The sequence below is a fragment of the Hemibagrus wyckioides genome, linkage group LG09 (genome assembly GCF_019097595.1).
Source record: "Hemibagrus wyckioides isolate EC202008001 linkage group LG09, SWU_Hwy_1.0, whole genome shotgun sequence".
Taxonomy (NCBI): Eukaryota; Metazoa; Chordata; class Actinopteri; order Siluriformes; family Bagridae; genus Hemibagrus; species Hemibagrus wyckioides.
This window is the reverse complement of record NC_080718.1, coordinates 25,668,726-25,693,103: the sequence shown is the minus strand read 5'-3', so window position 1 is coordinate 25,693,103 and position 24,378 is coordinate 25,668,726. Positions and strand designations below refer to the sequence as shown.

General features: G+C 34.1%; 1 protein-coding gene across 1 annotated transcript; it reads right to left on the bottom strand.

Moving 5' to 3' along the window:
* Positions 1 to 3,972: 3,972 nt before the first annotated feature.
* vsx1 (visual system homeobox 1 homolog, chx10-like) lies at positions 3,973 to 9,088 on the bottom strand. The gene is made up of 5 exons (XM_058399847.1): positions 8,683 to 9,088; positions 7,682 to 7,760; positions 7,256 to 7,379; positions 6,171 to 6,351; positions 3,973 to 4,226 (listed from the first exon to the last, which is right to left on the bottom strand). The coding sequence occupies exons 1-5, from the start codon at positions 9,086 to 9,088 to the stop codon at positions 3,973 to 3,975; spliced, it is 1,044 nt and encodes a 347-aa protein (XP_058255830.1).
* Positions 9,089 to 24,378: the final 15,290 nt, after the last annotated feature.

Genomic DNA, 24,378 nt, shown 5'->3' with positions numbered 1-24,378 from the left:
TGTGATGGACTGGTGACCTGTCCAGGGTGTACCCCTGCCTTTCGCCCAATGTGTGCTGGGATAGGCTCCAGCAGATCCCCGTGACCCTGATTAGGAATAAAGCGGGTGTATGGATGGAAGAAAGAAACACTTTGAATCAGAAGTGAATGTAATTCCTTGATCACTTTCATCAGTGTGTTGCAAACACTCTACACTGAAATGCAATCAGGATGCTCCAAATGACAGGTTTACACGTAGGTCAAAATTAACTATAACTTCTCCTGAAAATAGATCATTGTTTTTTAGCACTAATTATTTGCCATTTAGCCGCTTGCTCATCTTGCGTACGTTTGTGTCTATGAAGTGATCTGCAACTGATAAATGAAGCTGGTGCTTGAGGGTTATTATTAAATCACCACTCTTGTTATCGTTAGTAGTTGAAATGCAACAACAGAAGACCTGCTTCAGGTTTAAATAAATATTAATACCTAGCAATTAAAATACTAGCACTCAGAATGGTCATTTCTCTCGAATGTGAAGAATGGAGAGCTGTAGGGCAATGTCATGATCATTTTATAGAATAAGATTCGAAGAACTGTATAAATCTTTTAAGAAACCGTAAAATACACATACTGTACAAATAATAATGTAGAAGTGTACAGTTTCCATTCCTGATTGATTTACATTCGTGCTTCGGACGATTAATTCGTTCTGCATTCTATTGCTTTATGATTGTGTCTCTTCAATAACAGGCAGGATTACTCGTGCAGGGCTTAAAGTGGGTCCATCAGCTCTTATTGTTTTTTAGTAAAGGGCAGCAGAGGAGAGGCGATGCTGTGGGATTATCAGGATAAGTAGTGATTGATGATATTTTAATAGATTTAATCCCTCCGGAGTGATGATGTCTTGGGGTTGTGGGTTTATAATCTGATCCTCACTTCTGCTAATCTGTTCTCTCTCTCTCTCTCTTTCATTATTTATAAGCGCCTCGAAAAAGCAGCATCCTCCAGAATCTCTTTAGCTTAAAGATGCTGTCATTTTTAAAATTGGAGAAAAGCAAAAAAGAAAAAAAAGATAATTAAAGGAATCTATAAAAAATAATAAATAAAAATTGACCAGTAGATGACCATCTGTAGAGTCTATCCCCTGACTGACCCCTCCTCCTTTTTGTTTCCTTTTGTTTAAATATCATCATTTATTTTTCTTTTTGAGAAAAATAGGAGGGGTTTGGGTTGTTGTTATTAGATTTGTTCATTGTGACCAACGGCAATGCAAATTAATTGTATTAAATATAAATGTATATAATATTGACCTTTGAAATAAAATTTTATGCAGACTTGGCTCATCATAGATTTTAAGACATTACATGATGTGTTTATTCACACACAATAGAACGAGAGCTTTATGGACCTTTTGTTCTCCTGAAGCTCTTGAGTTTATTTATTGTGCTGCTGTCACATGATTGGCTGATCGGATAACTGCATACATGAGATGTTCCTAATAAAGTGGACAGTGAGTGTAGTAGTTAATTTTTTTTTTACTTGTGTATTTTATGCTAATGTTAGGTACACACCCTTTCCCACTGTCCCCTAAATTTGTCAATTTTTAAAAGTTTAAAAATTCAATCATTTATTACGAGAAATAAATAGATATAAAATATATCTGCATGGCATTCTGTGAAAATTGAATAATTAATTATTTCAATTAATTCATTCATTTAAGGAAATAGACATGCAAGACTGGGCATGTTTGGAGAGAATTGAGTTTAAAATGACCTTATAAATATTTACAGGGCAAATGATAACAATATAAAATAAGATAAATATAATTTATCTTAAATAAATTAATAAATATCTTAATATCTTAATTTAATTTATATTTATAATATAAGTTCAAAATAAAGGTGAATTTGTTTTATTTTATTTTTTATTATGATTAAAAAACCCTGGAACATTTGCATTAAGCAAAATCAAGAAAAAATGTAGAAAAACATTTAGTTCTATTAGCTATAGTAAAAATTTAATTCATATAATTAGTAATCATTTGACTGACCCTTGTATAAACACAATTATTTAACAAGTTTTGTTTAATGTAAAACCTTTTGTTTTCCAATTTACTTAAAACAATATTATTTCATATTTATTACAAACTTGACAAAATGAGCCATTTTTATTACCAAGAATGAAAATCTCATCAGACCATTTAATTGCGTAATTTTTTTTGTAGATTTTTAATTTCATTGCAAATTTTATACATAGACCTACAATTCTCAAGCCAGAAAAATATACTGAAAATATATTAGAATAAAGATAATTTTATGCAACAATAATAGTGACATTATGTGCTGGTGTAACAGTGCCAAATACCAATACTAATGTAAATCCAAGAATTCACTTCACTTTCCATTACTGGTGTTTGTCAAGCAGCTGAAGAACAGCTCAGGACACAGAAATACAAACAAGGTCAGGGGACAATTATGTGATTTCTGAGCCACTCAGAGGGAATTACACATGATTATGTAGAAGCTTTAAAGCTTAAACCTGAACATTAAACCACAGCTGGATGGATATGAATGTGTTCCTGCATGTCATGTAATTATTATACCTACAGAGTGAAGAAAAACAGCAATATAGCTGATTTTGATATACAGCATAGACTCGCAGCATGGGCTATTTCCTGCAACTATTTCATGTATTTCAGTTTATTTCCTGTCTCCCAGGTGACAGTCAAACATAGTCATTACACCCACATTTCTATGTTTATCTAAGTTCATTTTTATGAAATAATTCAATAAAGCAAGGTCAACACAACAAAACCAATCGTACACAAGGGCCTGTATTTGCAAACAAAACCAAAAGGGTCAGTGGGTTTTATTTTTTTAAGAGCGGATTTGTGGATTTGTGCCATTCTCAATAAATGAGAAGTAGCCTATCAGGCTCAATAAAGAAGGTGTGGCTTCTGTGGGGGTCAGTAAGGTGTGGCCTGATCAATTCCGGAGGTCAATATCTTAGTCTGAGTAAAGGATATCCTAGGAAAGGAGGCATGGCTTTTATCTTTGTTAGTCCCAGTAAAGGAGGTGTGGCTTCTTTGTTTGTCATTCTCAATAAAGGAGGCGTGGCTTCTAGGTTTGTCAGTCCTAATGAAGGAGACATGGCTTCTATGTTTGACAATCCCAATAAAGGAGATGGGGCTTCTGCGTTTGCCATTGCTAATAAAGGAGCCATGGCTTCTAGGTTTGTCATTGCTAATAAAGGAGGCGTGGTTTCTATGTTTGTCAGTCCCAAAAAAGGAGATGTGGCTTTATTGTTTGTCACTTCCAGTTAAGGAGGTGTGGCTTCTAGGTCTGTCATTCCCAATAAATGAGGCGTGGCTTCTGTGCATGTTTTATTAATTTAAAAAAAATGACATGTCCATTTTTTTTTCTTTGTTCAGTTGCTGATTATGTGTAAAGAATTCTCAGTTACATTACAGCAGCTAAACGTTAAAGCAGAAACTCCAGTCCTCTGTTTGTTGTCTATGGCTATGTTACAGCGTTACCTCTGACTTGTACAAGATGCTGACCCCAGAGACTCCTCCCACAAATGCTAAATAAAAGCCAATCCTGCAGAATTAGAGGAAGAGTCCATGAACACCATTTACTTAAACTCATCCTTTATTTGTCGATTTGTGACGATTGCTTTCTTGAATATTCAGCAGTAATGCAGATAAAGTGCTTCAGAGCTGTACATGTCCACAGACAGTATCTTATAGTCATAGATTTTTTTTGCAATGAGAACGTTTAGAAAAAACAAAGAATAAAAATACATCATCTGCAGTAAATATAAAATAAATAAACTGCTCTAAGTGACTTGACGGGTGACACACTTGTACACTTATAGCCATCGTTTCATTACGCATGACATGACATAAAATAATTCAAATGAAACACTTATAAACAACAACAAAAAACAAAACCACACATTAAAAATAGAGGTCCATATCGTATCTGTATTATCAGTTCTCGTTTTCAGAGTTGCTGTTGGTTTCCGGACGAGGAGACGAGGCTTTCAAAGCGCTCTTGCTGTCCTGTTTGGATGTGCTGGATAAATCGATGGCCATATCCTCCACCTCCTCTGTCGTCGAGCCTCGTCTCGGCCATGCGGCGTCTCCGTCTTTCCCTTTCGTCTCCTCGTGGTATGGATCAGTGTGTGTGGATTCGGTCCTCTCCGGGGATTTCTTGGACATTTCAATAGACTTTTTATGCATTCCTGAATGAGGAGAAGAAAATACACTGGCGTTAAAACCTGACCCAAACCTGCACACATGTAGAGTTGTGTAAGAAATCATGAGGAAAAGCCCACCTCTCCGGCTGGGGCCAGTCTCTGGTGTTGGTGATAGCTTGTCCTGATTTTGCAGAGTGAGAGGAGTCCCTGGGTCAACAAGGACGAAACTTCAGTTAAATGAAATCAGCCGGAACACAAACTCCCTCGTGTGCCTCGCTTTATTTTTCACTTATTTGGCTCGATAATAAGTGACCAGCATAAAATACTGTTAATTACTTAATGACGTTACGTACCATCGACCTTACCCAAGCTAGTCAGCTACTAAAACACAACAGAGCGCTAGCCACAGTCAGCTTATAGCTTTTTAGTTTGCTTAGTGAGTGTTTAGCTTTTCCAAAAGTAGTTTTTTGAGTGTACGTAGCTAGCAAACATTGGTTATTGCTCACTATGTCATTTCTTTATTTTTCATTTAAACAATTAGCCAGCTTTGCTATAATTCCACTTACACTGTGTGATTCACATCAGTGGTCAAGTTCACTAGCTGACTGTTGCATAGTGTAATTAATAACAATATTTTATGCTTGACAGTAACTTGAGCCATAGAAGTAAAAACAAAGGCATCACACAATCAAGTTTGAGCTCGGCTGAACTTTCAGGAGATTTCATTTCATATTAAAGACCCTTGTGACCCAGAGATGCCTGTCACTTTAGCAAAAATTACGATTAATATTTAGAAAAAAACACCATGAAACATACCAGTGCTTCATTCAGAAATAATGTCTAAGAGGTGTTTCTAGTTGTTATGGTGTGTATGATTTAGTGAGATGCACTATATTGCCAAAAGTTTTGGGACACCCCTCCAAATCGTTGAATTCAGGGGTTGGGCTCGGCCCCTTGGTTCCAGTGAAAGGAACTCTTAATGCTTCAGCTTCATACCAAGACATTTTTTGGACAATTTCATGCTCCCAACGTTGTGGGAACAGTTTGGGGATGACCCCTTCCTGTTCCAACATGACTGTACACCAGTGCACAAAGCAAGGTCCATAAAGACATAGATGAGTGAGTTTAGTGTGGAGGAACTTCACTGGCCTGCACAGAGTCCTGACCTCAACCTGATAGAACACCTTTAAGATGAATTAGAGCGGAGACTGCGAGGCCGACCTTCTCGTCCAACATCAGTGCCTGACCTCACAAATGCGCTTCTAGTGGAATGGTCAAAAATTCCCATGAACACACTCGGAAAGCCTTCCCAGAAGAGTTGAAGTATAGCTGTCCCAAAACTTTTGGCAATATAGTGTATATCTAGAAAAAATTGATTTTATGACAGTTTAAAAGAGATGAACTGTTGTCCACATGAAATGGGTATCATTTTAAAACCATACACAAAACCTGTGTATAATCACGAGACATGTTTTGCTGCATGTATCACTTGTGCAGTAAACAACGTGTGTATAAATGTTGTGGAATTGAAACACTTTTTTGTACGTGTGTGTGTATAGATGGATAGATGGATACTTGCCAATCACCTCTTAATAACCATGATCTTATTAGTCTACATTTATAGATTTCTCTTTGCTTGCTTTCTGTAATACATCTTTATTTTCCTTTTTAATCTTAATGCTACTAAATTTGTGCGCACATCTAAAACGTTTATAAATTATATAAAATCAACAATAACTACAACATGATCATATCTAATCAGTCGAGGTTATTTCCACACACTCACAACGTTGTGATCTGAAATGACAGGATTCTCCATGAATTATTTGGCTAAATATTTCCTTTTTTTCCCCATGCGTTTTAGTCTTGTGCACGTGCTTCCCCTTTTCACGTGTGATTCTCCTCACATCAATTTGTTTTCACTTTCCTTGAGTTCACATGAACAGATTTAGCGTGAAATAAGTTTACGAAGCTCTCTCTGTGACTCACCCAGGAGCCAGGGCGCACAGGAGCCCATCATGCCGTTTTTAGCTGAGTTGAGGATGGATTCTGGTAAAGGGATGGAGTGACGGACCATGGCTCCGTACAAGCCGTATTCCGCCATCACACTACTGCGACCCCAGCACTTCTCACGCTTCCTCCATTTGGCCCGGCGGTTCTGGAACCACACCTGGACAAAAACACACACAGTACTGTTAAAAATGGCTTTTGGACACTTGATATATTTCATATCATTTTTTTAATGCATGTGATTTTTTTCCCCCCGACATTTTTTTTCTGCAATTCATTCGTTTTCACGAATTTCTTTTCCACACGTAAAGACTTCTGAAATATTCCTCACAAAATCACACGATATAACCAAAATGCATGTTATTTATTTATTTATTTATTTATTTATTTTTCTTTTCTTTTTTTTAAGGAAAGCTTACAGCAAAATAAAAAAGACAAAAACGTTCATATTTACCGCTTTTTCCACCTAGTATAAAAGTAGGATTAGAAATTGTTTAAAATAATGATCTGTGCATTTATTACAATATAAACCTCGTTATATTTGCCAAAAAATAACCATGGATCTATCAGAAAAGGCTTTGTTGTATGAAGCTAATTTTGTTTTAGTTTAAAGTGAACTGAAAATATTTTTTATTTGTGTTGCTGAAACAGTTGCTGATCAAAATGATAAATAAAACAATAAATAAATAAATAAACAAACAAACAAATAAGCATAATGTTCAGGAAAAAATAGGGCAATCTTTTCAGCTGATTTTTTTTTTTTTTTTAATAACTGGCTTAATCTTAACATACACTAGAACCTTGAGCATTTTACTGGTGCTATTTAACGGAATCATGATAAAAACTGAAACAATCCTGAATGTGACATAAATAAATATTTTCTTACATCTCCTTCATCAAACTCTATCACAGTTAAAAAAAACGGTCAAAGAGTAAATAATCACAGATTTTCTCTAATATAATTTCCGCATGTTTGTCTTTCTCTCTGTCTCTGACCATCTCAGCATCTGGACATTATTTGCCATAGTTTTGCTAGAGCACGTGCAGGAGTCTAACACGCATACCTGTATTCTGTCCTCAGGGAGCTCCGTCTTCATGGCCAGCATTTCTCTCGCGTAAACATCTGGATAATGAGCCTCGTTGAAAGCCTTCTCTAGTTCTTCCAGCTGGTGAGAAGTAAACACCGTCCTGAAGACGACACAAAAAACAGTTAAGTATATAAAGACACAAGATCCAAGCTGGTCTGAATTCCACAAATTTCACTCATGCATTTTTTTGTTTGTTTTTCACGATTCAAATTTATTTTCTTTTCCAAGTTGATGAGTACAGATTACATTTCACCTTATTTGCTATTTTACATACCAGAGCTCTTAACCAGGTTGCTCATCAAAAATCTCTTTTATCCTGAACTGATTTAAAGGTGTGTGTATCATCAGTAGCGTTTCGTCACGTGTCCTGCTCTCAGCTGTAATTAGTTCCAGTGCTCTTACCTGTGTCTCCGTTTTTTCCGTTTCTGGGAGTTGCTTGAGCTTTTTTCATCGTTATGATCCCCAGAAGGACAGTCATCATCTGAGGATTTCACAGAGAAGAATGTTCATTCAGAGGACTTTATGCACACATCAAGTCATTCATTTGTTGAATTAAAATAAAGAAAAACACAAACTAATGTCAGTTGAATAAACATAGAGCATAGTGTAACTTATAAAGTGAAAATGAAATCAATATTGAATTTATTAATAATTAATTATTAAGATTGGACTTATTTTTTTTATTTAGCTAATGTATTTACTACTACTACTACTACTACTACTAATAATAATAATAATAATAATAATTATTATTATTATTATTATTATTATTATTATTATTATTATTATTGATTTTTTTAATTTATCTGCTTAATTACTTAACCACTTTCTTCATTACATATTTTTGTCAAGTGTTCAAATTACATTTATATTTAATTGGGTGTTTACTTCAATTATTTTGAACAATTATTTCTTTATTTCCAGCAGAAAGCATTGCCGGATATATAACAATATAAACATTTTTGTCCCAGTTGTTTCCCGCCTAATTTGCAATACATTTTGACAATCGAATTTAAATTGATGATGATGATGATGATGATGATGATCTCAAAATGCCCTATATATAATGTCCGGGGAAGTATAATTAAATTCTAGAATTATTTGATTATATTTATTTCAGTATTTTTCCCCCTTATAGACTTGTGTCTCATGCAGGCTGTATTCCCGCCCCGCTCCCAGAATTCCCAGAAATATGTCTTTACTTAAGACACTAGAACATTTCAGTGCTCATGTGTATCTTGCATGTAATGAATAGAAGTTTATTACATGCGAATAAACGTCCGAATGCCTCGCGCTTTGGGTGTCTTTTGTTTCGTTTTTGTTTTCTTCAGCACTAGAGCTGTTGAACAGCTCCCAACTTTAGAACGTCAAGGGAAAAAAACAGAAAAACAAAGTGGACTAACCGGAATAGACGTCAGGCCGCTGTGGCTCCGTGTTATGGTTGAAATGCCTGTCTGTCCGGGACTGCAGGAGTGGGATGTGTCCCGGGAGGAAACACGGAGCACCGGGAGGCTGCTGCGCCGCCAGACTGCAGAGGAAACCTAAACCGAGCGGCAGGGACCCCGCGGGCAACGAGAAGCCTCCGGCCCTGGTGCCGTGACCCACATCACCGCCCTCATGCTGTGCGCTGACTTCAGTACCGGGCTGACACGCCCGGAAGTCCGGCTCGAGACCCAGCAGGTCGGTGATGGCAAAGCCTTTGGACCGAAATCCGGCGCCGCTGCCGCGCGACTTGTCGGCACCGTAATAAGTCGGAGTTGTTAAGAGCTTCGCGTGCGGCTTTTCCTCTACTTTCTCTCGTCCTGTCATGGTGTGTGTGTAGTAGAGCTCAGGATTCAGTTTGAATTATAAGTATTTATTCTCAGACACCAGCACCGGTCAGGCGTGAGAGGTGAGAGGTGAGACGAGTCTGAGTCTGGTGGGACAATTTATCCCTCCATCGCTCCGTCCAGGGAACTCCAGCATCCAATCAGAGTTGAGCTACAGTTGATTTTACTGAGGCGTTTCCCTTTTTCCTCCCCAATCCCAGAGGATTAATTGCCACCAATTTTCCTTTAAATCCGACAGGGATTTTCAACCACTTGGTCCTTAAGTAGGTTTTCCCCCAGATTTCACTTCCAGTATGCAACAGCAGCTTATAACAATAACGAATAACAAAAAATGCGCCTATAAAAACATTTCAGCTGAACAGAAAAAAGCACTTTTACTACACCAGGAATCAATCGACATAAAAACTTAAATTTTGTTAATCTGTTAAGCCCTTTAAGATTATTTATTATTATTGATATGATTTATTGTTTTCATATTCATATAGTATTTATACTAATATGTATGGATAAAAAACATGATCACTTTGTAAATAATATGTTTTAACATGCATTATTATTATTATTATTATTATTATTATTATTATTATTATTATTATTATTATTATTATATAATATAACTGGATTATTATATAAAAAAATATCACGTTTAGTGTATTTTTTAAAATTAAAATTCAGTTAAAGTAGTCAACATTTCCAAAGAAAGAATAATTTCCGTGTGCATTCCTAGAAAGAAAAAGGTTCCTTAAGAGATTTACAAGACAATAACTTAATTAATTAATTAATTAATTAATTAATTAATTAATTAATTAATTAATTTATTTATTTATTTATTTATTTATTTATTTATTTATTTATTTATTTATTTAATTAATTAACCATTTTCAGTAAGGTCATTCGAGGTCACGAAGCGACTTTCAGAGCTGTAATCTACAATCTCACGTCATTTTGCATCAGATTCCCATTTTAATATGGACATAATTGGACAGTAAATAAAGCAATTTTGCATAATGCCATATTCTCTAAATTAACATAATAATAAGCGTCATATCTGAAAGGAATGATTTTTTTTTCTGACTTAAAATATTTTTAAACAGGGGGTACTTTATATTGATTATTGTGGGTTTTTAGTACTTTTACTTTAATCTGCAAAATACAATAAGAGATTAGGATTTAAGATTTATTATTATTAATTGTTTTAATAGATTCCAATTTAATACAAAACTCTTTGTGCATTTTTCCCCCTAGAATAATAAATACAATATTTTTAATGGTATTTATTAAGTAAAATTATGAATGATGAGGACATTTGCGGTTTAAAGAACATTTGTAGGATGACAAAATGTGCAAATTATTAATTAACTAATAAAAGCAATTATTTAATTTATTAGAAATGTTACCACAGGAAATAAACATGTTAATTAATCGCTTAATAAAAAGACAGAATGTCATCAAATCATGTAAATTAAGTAGAAAAATCCCCGGAATGTAATACTTGTGTTGCGTTTTTGACATAATTTTTTGTTCTTAAAAATTTGCGAATTTTCTAAATCTAATGTAAGCAATGAAATACAACTTTGCACAAAATGTATTTTGTATAAAGTCGGATTTTGAGTGATTTAATTATATGGCTTATTAATCATAAACAAGAGCTTCACACAGTTTATTTTTTTTCTGACACGAGTATGTCTTAACTTTTTCACGCACAGTTTTGCGTGATTACGCGATGATCTTCAACAAATTAAACGGTAATATCAGACATATTTTTGTGCGTATTCCTGGCGTGTTTAACTCTGATCTACAGAGTTGAAAAACACTCAATACACAGATCCTCTATGCTGGTTTAATTGATGCGTTAATTAATCAGTTATCGTATTAATTCATTAGTCAAGCTTTTTGTCGGTTGTTCTAAAGAGGGGAGAGGAGCAGTTACGCAGCAGAAGGACACAGTTGCGGTTCACACACACACACACACACATAATGAATAGCGCGTGTGTGGGAGTGTACAGGAGAGAGTGTGGGGCGTTAGGACGCGGTTTTCTCTCTCTCTAGAGAATAAGGACAAAAGGAAATCCACCTGTGGTCTCAGAGATAATTAAAAACACGCACACGCCCTCATGAAAACATTCTAGCACACACACACACACACAGAGAGAGAGAGAGAGAGAGAGAGCACTGCGTTCTGTAGACACACTGGATATTGTTATCGTCATTGTTCTTGTCATTGTCACTAAATATCTCAGTTTTCTCAGTGGACAGAAGACCAAAACGTACAGAAAAAAGATTCGTTTTCAGATGTATCCGGATTAATGTGTGGACGTAGCCTTATTAGTTAGTTAGTTGAAAGCTGTGGGTGCGTCTCAATCAGCTCTTTAGCTCCCTAGATCGTGTACATGAGCTCGTGCACTGCGAAGGCTCAGTACACGTGGGGACAGTGATGAGTAGATTTACAGCAACAATTAATTTTTCCTCATCAGTCAGCAGAGTGAAACCTCAAACATATCAAAGATCTAAGTTTTATTTGTCATGTAGATTTGTTAGCTTAATCGCATGCATTTCACGGTACTTCAAGCAGCATCGTAAGATAGATTTGTAAGTAATCACATGAGAGCTCCAACAATGATATTTACCAAAAATTTTGGACAGTTTCATGCTCTGAACTTTGTGGGAACAGTTTGGGGATGACCCCTTCCTGATCCACCATGACTGCACACCAGTGCACAAAGCAAGGTCAATAAAGACATGGATGAGTGAGTTTGATGTGGAGGAACTTGACTGGCCTGCACAGAGTCCTGACCTCAACCCCATAGAACACCTTTGGGATGAATTAGAGCCAAGCTGTTCCCACAATAGCATGAAATTTTCCAAAATGTCTTGGTATGCTGAAGCATCAAGAGTTCCTTTCACTGGAATTAAGGGGCCGAGCCCAACCTGATCAGCACCCTGACTACTGAACTAGGGAGACGACTGAGACGCAGCCCTTAAGATAAACTGATGAAATTTACATACATCTCATAGTTCACATACATACATAAATTTATACATACTTGTACATATTTGCATACATCACATAGTTCATTTTGTGCACCTGAACCCTTTTTCTCTAAAAGATTACCATAAAAATGCTTGGCCCCCTGCACTCGCTGGAATTAAACCTGACATTCCTGTACAGATGTGGTCTGAGTTTTAGCCGAAGGTTGTGAGCTCAAATCTCATCCCATCAGCCACACCGATATCCCTCAACTGTCCGATATAGCTCACTCCAAGCTACCCTCGATCTAATCTACGTCCCGGTAAAAGCATCTTCCAAATGAATAAACATAATGTAAGCGCATGCCTAATCACAGTGTCTAAGGAGCAGCTTTGCATCTTTAATTATAATCATTAAGGCAGGAACGTGTGGCCGTTACATTATTCATATTTGTGATAGATTTGAAGTGTGTCTTGACACGAGATGGGAAGTGAGATTACGGAGAGACTTGTAGATCATTAATGTGCCTTGTCTAATTTACAAAAAAATCTTTAATCCCAGGCCTAAGAGTTGTTTATCGCTCTGAATTAGGTTAATCTATGAGGAGCCTCTTTTTGCATAATTAGTGGAGCAGAGGCGGGGACAAGGACTGATTGATAAGTGTGTGTGTGTGTGTGTGTGGGCTGGAGGGGGCTGCCTGTTCAGACTATTGCTTTCCAAGTAAACAATAGACCAGCAAAACAATTAGCAACCCATGATGTTGTGCTTTGTGGGATGTGACCCGGGACGTAATCACTGTCTGCGTCTGATTTTACAGACTTGTATTAGTTTCAGCATTCACCTTTTACCATTAAGGAAATATTCATGTACTCATATTATACAGTATCAAAAGAGCTCTGTGTATAGCAGCTATAGCACTGCTGTGATGATGCAGTAATAAGAGCTTTATTAAGTTTACTGCAACACTAGACACAAATAGTATGATCTGAAGCAGCCACGAGGCTTAATCAGCTCCCTAGGTCAAAAGTCAGGGCACTGGTCAGGGAGGCGGCCATTTTAAGGTCTCTCTCTCTCTCTCTCTCTCTCTCTCTCTCTAGGTCACAGACTTAGGATACACCATCAGACTAAAAACTGTATTGGGAGGAAATTATAAATACAGTATGTATATATATATATATATATATATATATATATATATATATATATAGTGAGATACTCACCTTTGTAGGTGAGTATCAGTCTTTTGAATCTGACGTGTACAGCTAGTGGAAACTAGTGGAGGGAATGCATTAATGGGGTGGTGTGACTCAAACAATGCACTGCTGTAGCTGTCAAAGGATTAAGATCTTTTAGCAATTTTCAACATTATTTGACTTCCTATACACGCACTCTTTGAGTCAAACAACTTTAAAGATGTAAAAAAAAAATCCACTAGCTGGAATATGATCCTGCTTGAAGTAACATGACAGAAATGAATGCCATATGAGTAATGTGAGCAATGTAATGTAATGTTAAGCTCACACATATGAGTAATATGAGTAATGTGAGTGTTTTAAACCTCTATGAGGTATAAAACTTTAATATTTTATTTGTTTGAGCTTTTACACTGGTGACCAATGAGAAAATTAGAATGTTACTGGAACTGAGGCGACAGAGCTAGGGCACTAGCAAGCTGATTGAGATGCATCCAAGGTGGAGAAAAAATGAGATCCTTGTGTAAATTCTGTCCACGTATTTGATTGTCCTACTGTTGTTGATCTTTCAGCTGCTCCCTATGTGAATGAAGGGTCATCACAGTGGGCCAACTGGGCCGCAACTTGGCACAGGTTTTATACTGGATGCCCTTCCTGACGAACCCTCCCATTTTATTCAGGCCTGGGACTGCATCCAGTGGCTGGGGTTTGGGCACTGGCTGGGAATCGAACCTGGGCCTTCTGCATGGTAGGCAAAAAATCTACCCCTGAACCACCAGCGCCCTAGTTGTGTGTCTTAATAATCCTGTGATATTATCTCTGGGATAAACTCCCACAAATTTATCCAAAAAAAAAATCTTTAAACGATATTTCAGTATTTATTTTTATTTATTTTCAGGTTTTTTATTCTCACACATATATAAATTGTTGACATTCAGGAATAAGACATTCCTGATATTTTCTCATGTGAAGAAATATAAATAAAACAAATCTGCCAAAAATAAAACCCAAAAAAAAATCAGGTAATATGGTTTGTATATACAGTACAATGCAGTAAAATACAATACAGTACAATATAATACAGTACAATACAATACAATACAATACAATACAGTACAATACAATACAATACAATACAATACAATACAATACAGTACAATACAATACAATACAATACAGTACAATACAATACAGTACAATACAGTACAATACAATACAGTACAATACAATACAATACAATACAATACAGTACAATACAATACAGTACAATACAGTACAATACAATACAGTACAATACAGTACAATACAATACAATACAATACAATACAGTACAGTACAGTACAGTACAATACAATACAGTACAATACAATACAATACAGTACAATACAATACAATACAATACAGTACAATACAGTACAATACAGTACAATACAATACAGTACAATACAATACAGTACAATACAGTACAATACAATACAGTACAATACAGTACAATACAATACAGTACAATACAATACAATACAATACAATACAATACAGTACAGTACAGTACAATACAATACAGTACAATACAATACAATACAATACAATACAATACAGTACAGTACAGTACAATACAATACAGTACAATACAATACAATACAATACAGTACAATACAATACAATACAATACAATACAATACAGTACAATACAATACAGTACAATACAATACAATACAATACAGTACAATACAATACAGTACAATACAGTACAATACAATACAATACAATACAATACAATACAGTACAATACAATACAGTACAATACAATACAATACAATACAATACAGTACAATACAATACAGTACAATACAATACAATACAATACAGTACAATACAATACAGTACAATACAGTACAATACAATACAGTACAATACAATACAATACAATACAGTACAATACAATACAGTACAATACAGTACAATACAATACAGTACAATACAATACAATACAATACAATACAGTACAGTACAGTACAGTACAATACAATACAGTACAATACAATACAATACAGTACAATACAATACAATACAGTACAATACAGTACAATACAGTACAATACAATACAGTACAATACAATACAGTACAATACAGTACAATACAATACAGTACAATACAGTACAATACAATACAGTACAATACAGTACAATACAGTACAATACAATACAGTACAATACAGTACAATACAATACAGTACAATACAATACAATACAATACAATACAATACAATACAATACAATACAGTACAGTACAGTACAATACAATACAATACAATACAGTACAATACAATACAATACAGTACAGTACAATACAATACAGTACAATACAATACAATAGAGTACAATACAGTACAGTACAATACAGTACAATGCAGTACAATACAATACAGTACAATGCAGTACAATACAATACAGTACAATACAGTACAATACAATACAGTACAGTACAGTACAGTACAATACAGTACAGTACAGTACAGTACAATACAGTACAGTACAGTATAGTACAGTACAATACAGTACAGTACAATGCAGTACAATACAATACAGTACAATGCAGTACAATACAATACAATACAATACAATACAATACAATACAGTACAGTACAATACAGTACAGTACAGTACAATACAATACAGTACAATACAGTACAGTACAATACAGTACAGTACAATACAGTACAATACAATACAGTACGGTACAGTACAATACAGTACAGTACAATACAATACAGTACAATACAGTACAGTACAATACAGTACAATACAATATAGTACAATACAATACAGTACAGTACAATACAATACAGTACAGTACAATACAATACAGTACAGTACAGTACAGTACAATACAATACAATAAAGTACAATACAGTACAATGCAGTACAATACAATACAGTACAATACAATACATTACAATACAATACAGTACAGTACAGTACAGTACAGTACAGTACAATGCAGTACAATACAATACAGTACAATACAATACATTACAATACAATACAGTACAGTACAGTACAATACAGTACAATATAATACAGTACAATACAATACAATACAGTACAGTACAGTCCAGTACAGTACAATACAATACATTACAATGCAGTACAATACAATACAGTACAATACAGTACAATACAATACAATACAGTACAGTACAGTACAGTACAGTACAGTACAGTACAATACAATACAATACAGTACAATACAATACAATACAATACAGTACAATACAGTACAGTACAATACAGTACAATACAATACAGTACAGTACAATACAATACAGTACAGTACAATACAATACAATACAGTACAACACAGTGCAATACAATACAGTACAATGCAGTACAATACAATACAGTACAGTACAATACAATATAGTACAATACAATACAGTACAGTACAGTACAATACAATACAATACAATACAGTACAATACAATACAGTACAATACAGTACAATACAGTACAATACAATACAGTACAGTACAATACAATATAGTACAATACAATACAATACAATACAGTACAGTACAGTACAATGCAGTACAATACAATACAATACAATACAATACAATACAGTACAATACAATACAATACAATACAGTACAGTACAATGCAGTACAATACAATACAGTACAATACAGTACAGTACAGTACAATACAGTACAGTACAATACAGTACAGTACAATACAGTACAGTACAATACAATACAGTACAGTACAGTACAGTACAATACAGTACAGTACAGTACAATACAATACAGTATAATACAATACAATACAGTACAATACAGTACAGTTCAGTACAGTACAGTACAATACAGTACAATACAATACAATACAATACAGTACAATACAATACAATACAATACAATACAATACAGTACAGTACAAAACAATACAGTACAATACAATACAGTACAGTACAATACAATACAATACAGTACAGTACAGTACAGTACAGTACAGTACAGTACAGTACAATACAGTACAATGCAGTGCAATACAATACAGTACAATACAATACATTACAATACAGTACAATACAATACAATACAATACAGTACAGTACAGTATAGTACAGTACAGTACAATACAGTACAATACAATACATTACAATACAGTACAATGCAGTACAATACAATACATTACAATACAGTACAATACAGTACAATACAATACAATACAGTACAGTACAATACAGTACAATACAGTACAATACAATACATTACAATACAGTACAATACAGTACAATACAATACAGTACAATACAATACAATACAATACAATACAGTACAATACAGTACAATACAATACAGTACAATACAGTACAATACAATACAATACAGTACAATACAGTACAATACAATACATTACAATACAGTACAATACAATACAGTACAGTACAATACAATACAGTACAATACAGTACAATACAATACATTACAATACAGTACAATACAATACAGTACAGTACAATACAATACAGTACAATACAGTACAATACAATAAAATACAGTACAGTACAGTACAATACAATACAGTACAGTACAGTACAGTACAATACAATACAGTATAATACAATACAATACAGTACAGTACAATACAGTACAATACAATACAATACAATACAATACAATACAGTACAGTACAATATAGTACAATACAATACAATACAGTACAGTACAATACAATACAGTACAGTACAATACAATACAGTACAATACAATGCAGTACAGTACAATGCAGTACAATACAATACAGTACAGTACAGTACAATACAATACAATACAATACAGTACAATACAATACAGTACAATGCAGTACAATACAATACAATACAGTACAATACAGTACAGTACAGTACAGTACAACACAGTACAATACAATACAATACAATACAGTACAGTACAGTACAATACAATACAATACAGTACAGTACAGTACAGTACAATACAGTATAATACAATACAATACAGTACAATACAATACAGTACAGTTCCGTACAGTACAGTACAATACAGTACAATACAATACAATACAATACAGTACAGTACAGTACAATACAATATAGTACAGTACAATACAATACAGTACAATACAATACAGTACAGTACAATACAATACAATACAATACAATACAATACAGTACAGTACAATACAGTACAGTACAAAACAATACAATACAATACAGTACAATACAATACAGTACAATACAATATAGTACAGTACAGTACAATACAATACAATACAGTACAGTACAGTACAGTACAGTACAATACAATACAATACTATACAATACAGTACAATACAGTACAATGCAGTGCAATACAATACAGTACAATACAATACATTACAATATAGTGCAATACAGTACAATACAATACAATACAATACAGTACAGTACAGTACAGTACAATACAGTACAGTACAATACATTACAATACAGTACAATACAGTACAATGCAGTACAATACAATACAGTACAATACAGTACAATACAATACAATACAGTACAGTACAATACAGTACAATACAGTACAATACAATACAGTACAATACATTACAATACAGTACAATACAATACAATACAATACAATACAGTACAATACAATACAGTACAATACAATACAGTACAATACAGTACAATACATTACAATACAGTACAATACAATACAATACAGTACAGTACAATACAATACAGTACAGTACAATACAGTACAATACAGTACAATACAATACAGTACAATACATTACAATACAGTACAATACAGTACAATACAGTACAGTACAACACAGTACAGTACAATACAGTACAATACAATACAGTACAATACAATACAGTACAGTACAATACAGTACAGTACAATACAATACAGTACAATACAATACAGTACAATACAATACAATACAGTACAGTACAGTACAATACAGTACAATACAGTACAATACAATACAATACAATACAGTACAGTACAGTACAATACAATACAGTACAATACAGTACAATACAATACAATACAATACAGTACAGTACAATACAATACAATACAATACAGTACAGTACAGTACAATACAGTACAGTACAATACAGTACAATACAGTACAGTACAATACAATACAATACAATACAGTACAGTACAATGCAGTACAATACAATACAATACAGTACAGTACAGTACAGTACAATACAATACAGTATAGTACAATGCAGTACAATACAATACAGTACAATACAATACAGTACAATACAATACAATACAGTACAGTACAGTACAGTACAATGCAGTACAATACAATTCAGTACAATACAGTACAATACAATACAATACAATACAATACAATACAGTACAGTACAGTACAGTACAATGCAGTACAATACAATTCAGTACAATACAGTACAATACAATACAGTACAGTACAATGCAGTACAATACATTACAGTACAGTACAATACAGTACAATACAATACAATACAGTACAATACAATACAATACAGTACAGTACAGTACAGTACAATGCAGTACAATACAATACAGTACAATACAATACAATACAATACAATACAATACAGTACAGTACAGTACAGTACAATGCAGTACAATACAATTCAGTACAATACAGTACAATACAATACAGTACAGTACAATGCAGTACAATACATTACAGTACAGTACAATACAGTACAATACAATACAATACAGTACAATACAATACAGTACAGTACAATACAGTACAGTACAATACAATACAATACAATACAATACAGTACAATACAGTACAGTACAGTACAATACAATACAATACAGTACAGTACAATACAGTACAGTACAATACAGTACAATACAGTACAGTACAATACAGTACAATACAGTACAGTACAATACAGTACTGTACAATACAATACAGTACAGTACAATACAATATAGTACAATACAATACAGTACAGTACAATACAGTACAATACAATACAGTACAGTACAATACAATACAGTACAATACAATACAGTACAATACAATACAATACAGTACAATACAATACAGTACAGTACAATACAGTACAATGCAGTACAATACAATACAATACAGTACAGTACAATACAATACAATACAGTACAATACAATACAGTACAATGCAGTACAACACAGTACAGTACAATACAATACAATACAATACAGTACAGTACAATACAGTACAATACAGTACAGTACAATACAATACAATACAATACAGTACAGTACAGTACAATACAATACAGTACAATACAATACAGTACAATACAATACAATACAATACAATACAGTACAGTACAGTACAATACAGTACAGTACAATACAGTACAGCACAATACAATACAGTACAGTACAATACAGTACAGTACAATACAGTACAATACAGTACAGTACAATACAATACAATACAATACAGTACAGTACAGTACAGTACAGTACAATACAATACAATACAGTACAGTACAATACAATACAATACAATACAATACAGTACAATACAGTACAGTACAGTACAGTACAATGCAGTACAATACATTACAGTACAGTACAATACAGTACAATACAATACAATACAGTACAATACAATACAATACAATACAGTACAATACAGTACAGTACAATACAATACAGTACAATACAATACAGTACAATACAGTACAATACAATACAATACAATACAATACAATACAGTACAATACAATACAATACAATACAATACAATACAGTACAATACAGTACAGTACAGTACAGTACAGTACAGTACAGTACAATACAATACAATACAACACAGTACAGTACAATACAATACAATACAATACAGTACAGTACAATACAGTACAATACAGTACAGTACAATACAATACAGTACAATACAATACAGTACAATACAATACAATACAATACAATACAGTACAGTACAGTACAATACAATACAGTACAGTACAGTACAGTACAATACAATACAATACAATACAATACAATACAATACAATACAGTACAGTACAATACAATACAATACAATACAGTACAATACAGTACAGTACAGTACAGTACAGTACAGTACAATACAATACAATACAATACAATACCGTACAGTACAATACCGTACAGTACAATACAGTACAATACAGTACAGTACAATACAGTACTGTACAATACAGTACAGTACAGTACAGTACAGTACAGTACAATACAGTACAATACAGTACAGTACAATACAATACAATACAGTACAGTACAATACAATACAATACAATACAGTACAGTACAGTACAGTACAGTACAGTACAATACAGTACAGTACAATACAGTACAGTACAATACAATACAGTACAATACAATACAATACAGTACAGTACAGTACAGTACAATACAGTATAATACAATACAATACAATACAATACAAATATATTTGTAATATGGATTATAATGATTATAACGCCGGTGATAGAAGAGATGCCGATTTCTGATAAACGCACTGCTTCATCTCTCAAAGGGCCTCAAAACCAAGATAACCCGGATTAAGTTAAGTCATCTCCACGGGTTAATCTACTCGCTGCTGTAATGAGTCTTCTGCTGGATTGCTTAAATTAAAAGCAAACAGCAAGAGTCATTTGAGTGCGAGGGAGATTGAGCGGCCTCATTCGCTAATGCATTAAGTAATTTGATTTCCTTAATCGTTAATGTAATCGTAGCACGCAAGCAGCATTTGGTCAGGAGAAGACGACGAAGCAGACAGGTTTAAACGTTTAAAGACCAATCAGGGGAAATGAGTGCAGGGTGATGAAAGGAAATGGAACAGAAAGAAATAATACTTTGGAAAAAATAGGATGTTGTTGTAGATATGAGCATGTGCTTGTGGTGTGCCAATGGATTTTTACAATGGGAACATAGTCAGAAACATTTGTTTTGATAAGATTCACCTTTTCTGTATTAAAGAAAGTAGAAGCTTATAATGTAGAATAAAGTAGATTTTATGAACTTTAAAATCAAATAAGATTAAAATATGGTTCAGGTTTGAGGTTCCTGGATCTGGGGTGGAACCAGAACGAGTCAAGTTCACACACACACACACACACAGAGGCAAGAGCATGGACAAGTAAGTACAGAGAGGCAAGCCAAAAAATCCTTACTCTTGTCCATTTTTCCTGCTTCTAACACATCAACTTTGAGGACAAAATGTTGACTTACTGCCTAATATATCCCCCCCACTAACAGGTGCCAGGATGAGATATATATATCATAAACTAAACTGTAAAATGATTTATTATTTTGCCTTCAGTCATTTAGATTTAGCAGAAATTTCTTTCAGATTAGTCTCCTTTAAGCTTCAAGCAGCACACATTAACTAAATTGTATTATTATTATTATTATTATTATTATTATCATTATTATTATCTTTCCTATGATGTGACCTTTATCTATAATTATATAATAATTCTAAAGGGTATTAGGGTTTATCCCTTTATTATCCATCTATAAAAGGTAGCAAGCTAGTGAAGGAAAATTGGATTGGGTCAGACTAATGCCATAAACGATGGACGATTGGAGTAGGCTCTTACTGCTAGAATGACAGAATTTATTTATTTATTTATTTTTTAAAAAGAAAGATCTAATCTCTTTGGCTTGTTTACTTTGCCTGCGACATGATTAAATCTCCAGCAGAGGAATTAAAATGGGTGTTCGATAGGATTTGAAAGGAATTTGTTTGTAATGTTAATGTGTCAAAAGAACACTAGTATAAAGAGACACAATGGCTATTTCTCCTAAAATTTAAAAAATTGGCAATCGGCAAAAATAGCTAGAAAATGTACCGTGGAAAGTTCTTTATGTGCTTTTGTGGGAGTATTTTTTGTGGTTTAGAGTGTATTTGAATATATTCTTGTTTGTGTTTTATAAAACAATAGGAATCAGAGGACAGCATGATTGGGTTGTCAAGCACCACCTTTGTTTATTGACCACCTCTGTTTACAGGTTTAACAATGTAGGGTTTAACACGACATGTGGGATAAGAGGTTTGGGTACGTTTGTTGACTACCGAGACTGAAGGTTTGTACCGAGACTGTGTAGAGTGAGTAACAGTGTTAGTAACATCAGTCTGACAGGCTTTCTCGGTAGTGGATGAAACTTGGACAGAAGCATCAATCCTGGTATGGCCGGGGTTGAAGCTGTGCCCAAGGTCATCGTGCCCAGTCATAGGCGTATTAGTACCTAGAGAGGAATAGAGCTGGACCACATCGTAAGGAGTCAAGGGTTGAGGGAGATAAAGCTGGGAGAAAGTGGGAAGAAAAGTGCAATTAAAACTGCGGCTAGTGCAAATGTAACAGAAAAAGAGCAATAAATTAAAACTAAGCAATAAAAGACAGAGCAGTGGCCCTGAGACTTACCCATGCTGTCCTCGGATGTCAAGTGAGCTGTTGGATGACAACAAGCTGGAAAAGTCCCACTGATAAGGGCAAAGACGCCCATTATTTTATATGACTGACCTTGAAAGTTTAATTATAATGGAATGTGAAAAAGTAAAAGATAATGGTGTCCAAAAAGAACCTGATATTCCAAAAAGAAAATAGGAGGGACTTTCCCAGCAAAGAGGGGTTGGTTTGAATATTATGAGAAGATAAGAGAAAAGAATAAAAGGACTATGGTTTGGGATGTTATTTTGCGAGTTCGTTGGGATGGTCATGCGTGAGCAGCTCAATTCTTGTAACCAGCGCTGAGTGCAAATAAAACCTTGAATCTGTATTCATCCAGTCTGCGTAATTCGTCTGCTTTAGTTAGAGTCTTGCTGAACTGTCGGGTCAGTGTGGAGTTGGAGTCAGATAACAGCACAGTATTAATTGAGCAGTATTAAATAGAGTACTATTGCGTTGGATAAAAATATTTTCCACACTTTCAAGTTAATTTGTTTTAAAAACCACTGACTTTTGTTAGCTTTTCTTCAATGTTAGCCATGCTAGGATACTTTCTTTTGCTGCAGAGCCAGCAGGTTTGTTTACAAATGTAAATAAGAATCTCCTGTCAGGAAGATAAAATCTTCACTATAACACACTG

Bases quoted from the DNA above. Each gene is read 5' to 3' on its own strand.
- vsx1 (XM_058399847.1), bottom strand. From the start codon at position 9,088: ATGACAGGACGAGAGAAAGTAGAGGAAAAGCCGCACGCGAAGCTCTTA. The intron at 7,761-8,682 runs GTTAGTCCACTT...TGAAATCCTCAG, and splicing joins GCGGCCTGACGTCTATTCCG to ATGATGACTGTCCTTCTGGG. The intron at 4,227-6,170 runs GTGAGTCACAGA...CTCCTCATTCAG, and splicing joins CTGTGCGCCCTGGCTCCTGG to GAATGCATAAAAAGTCTATT.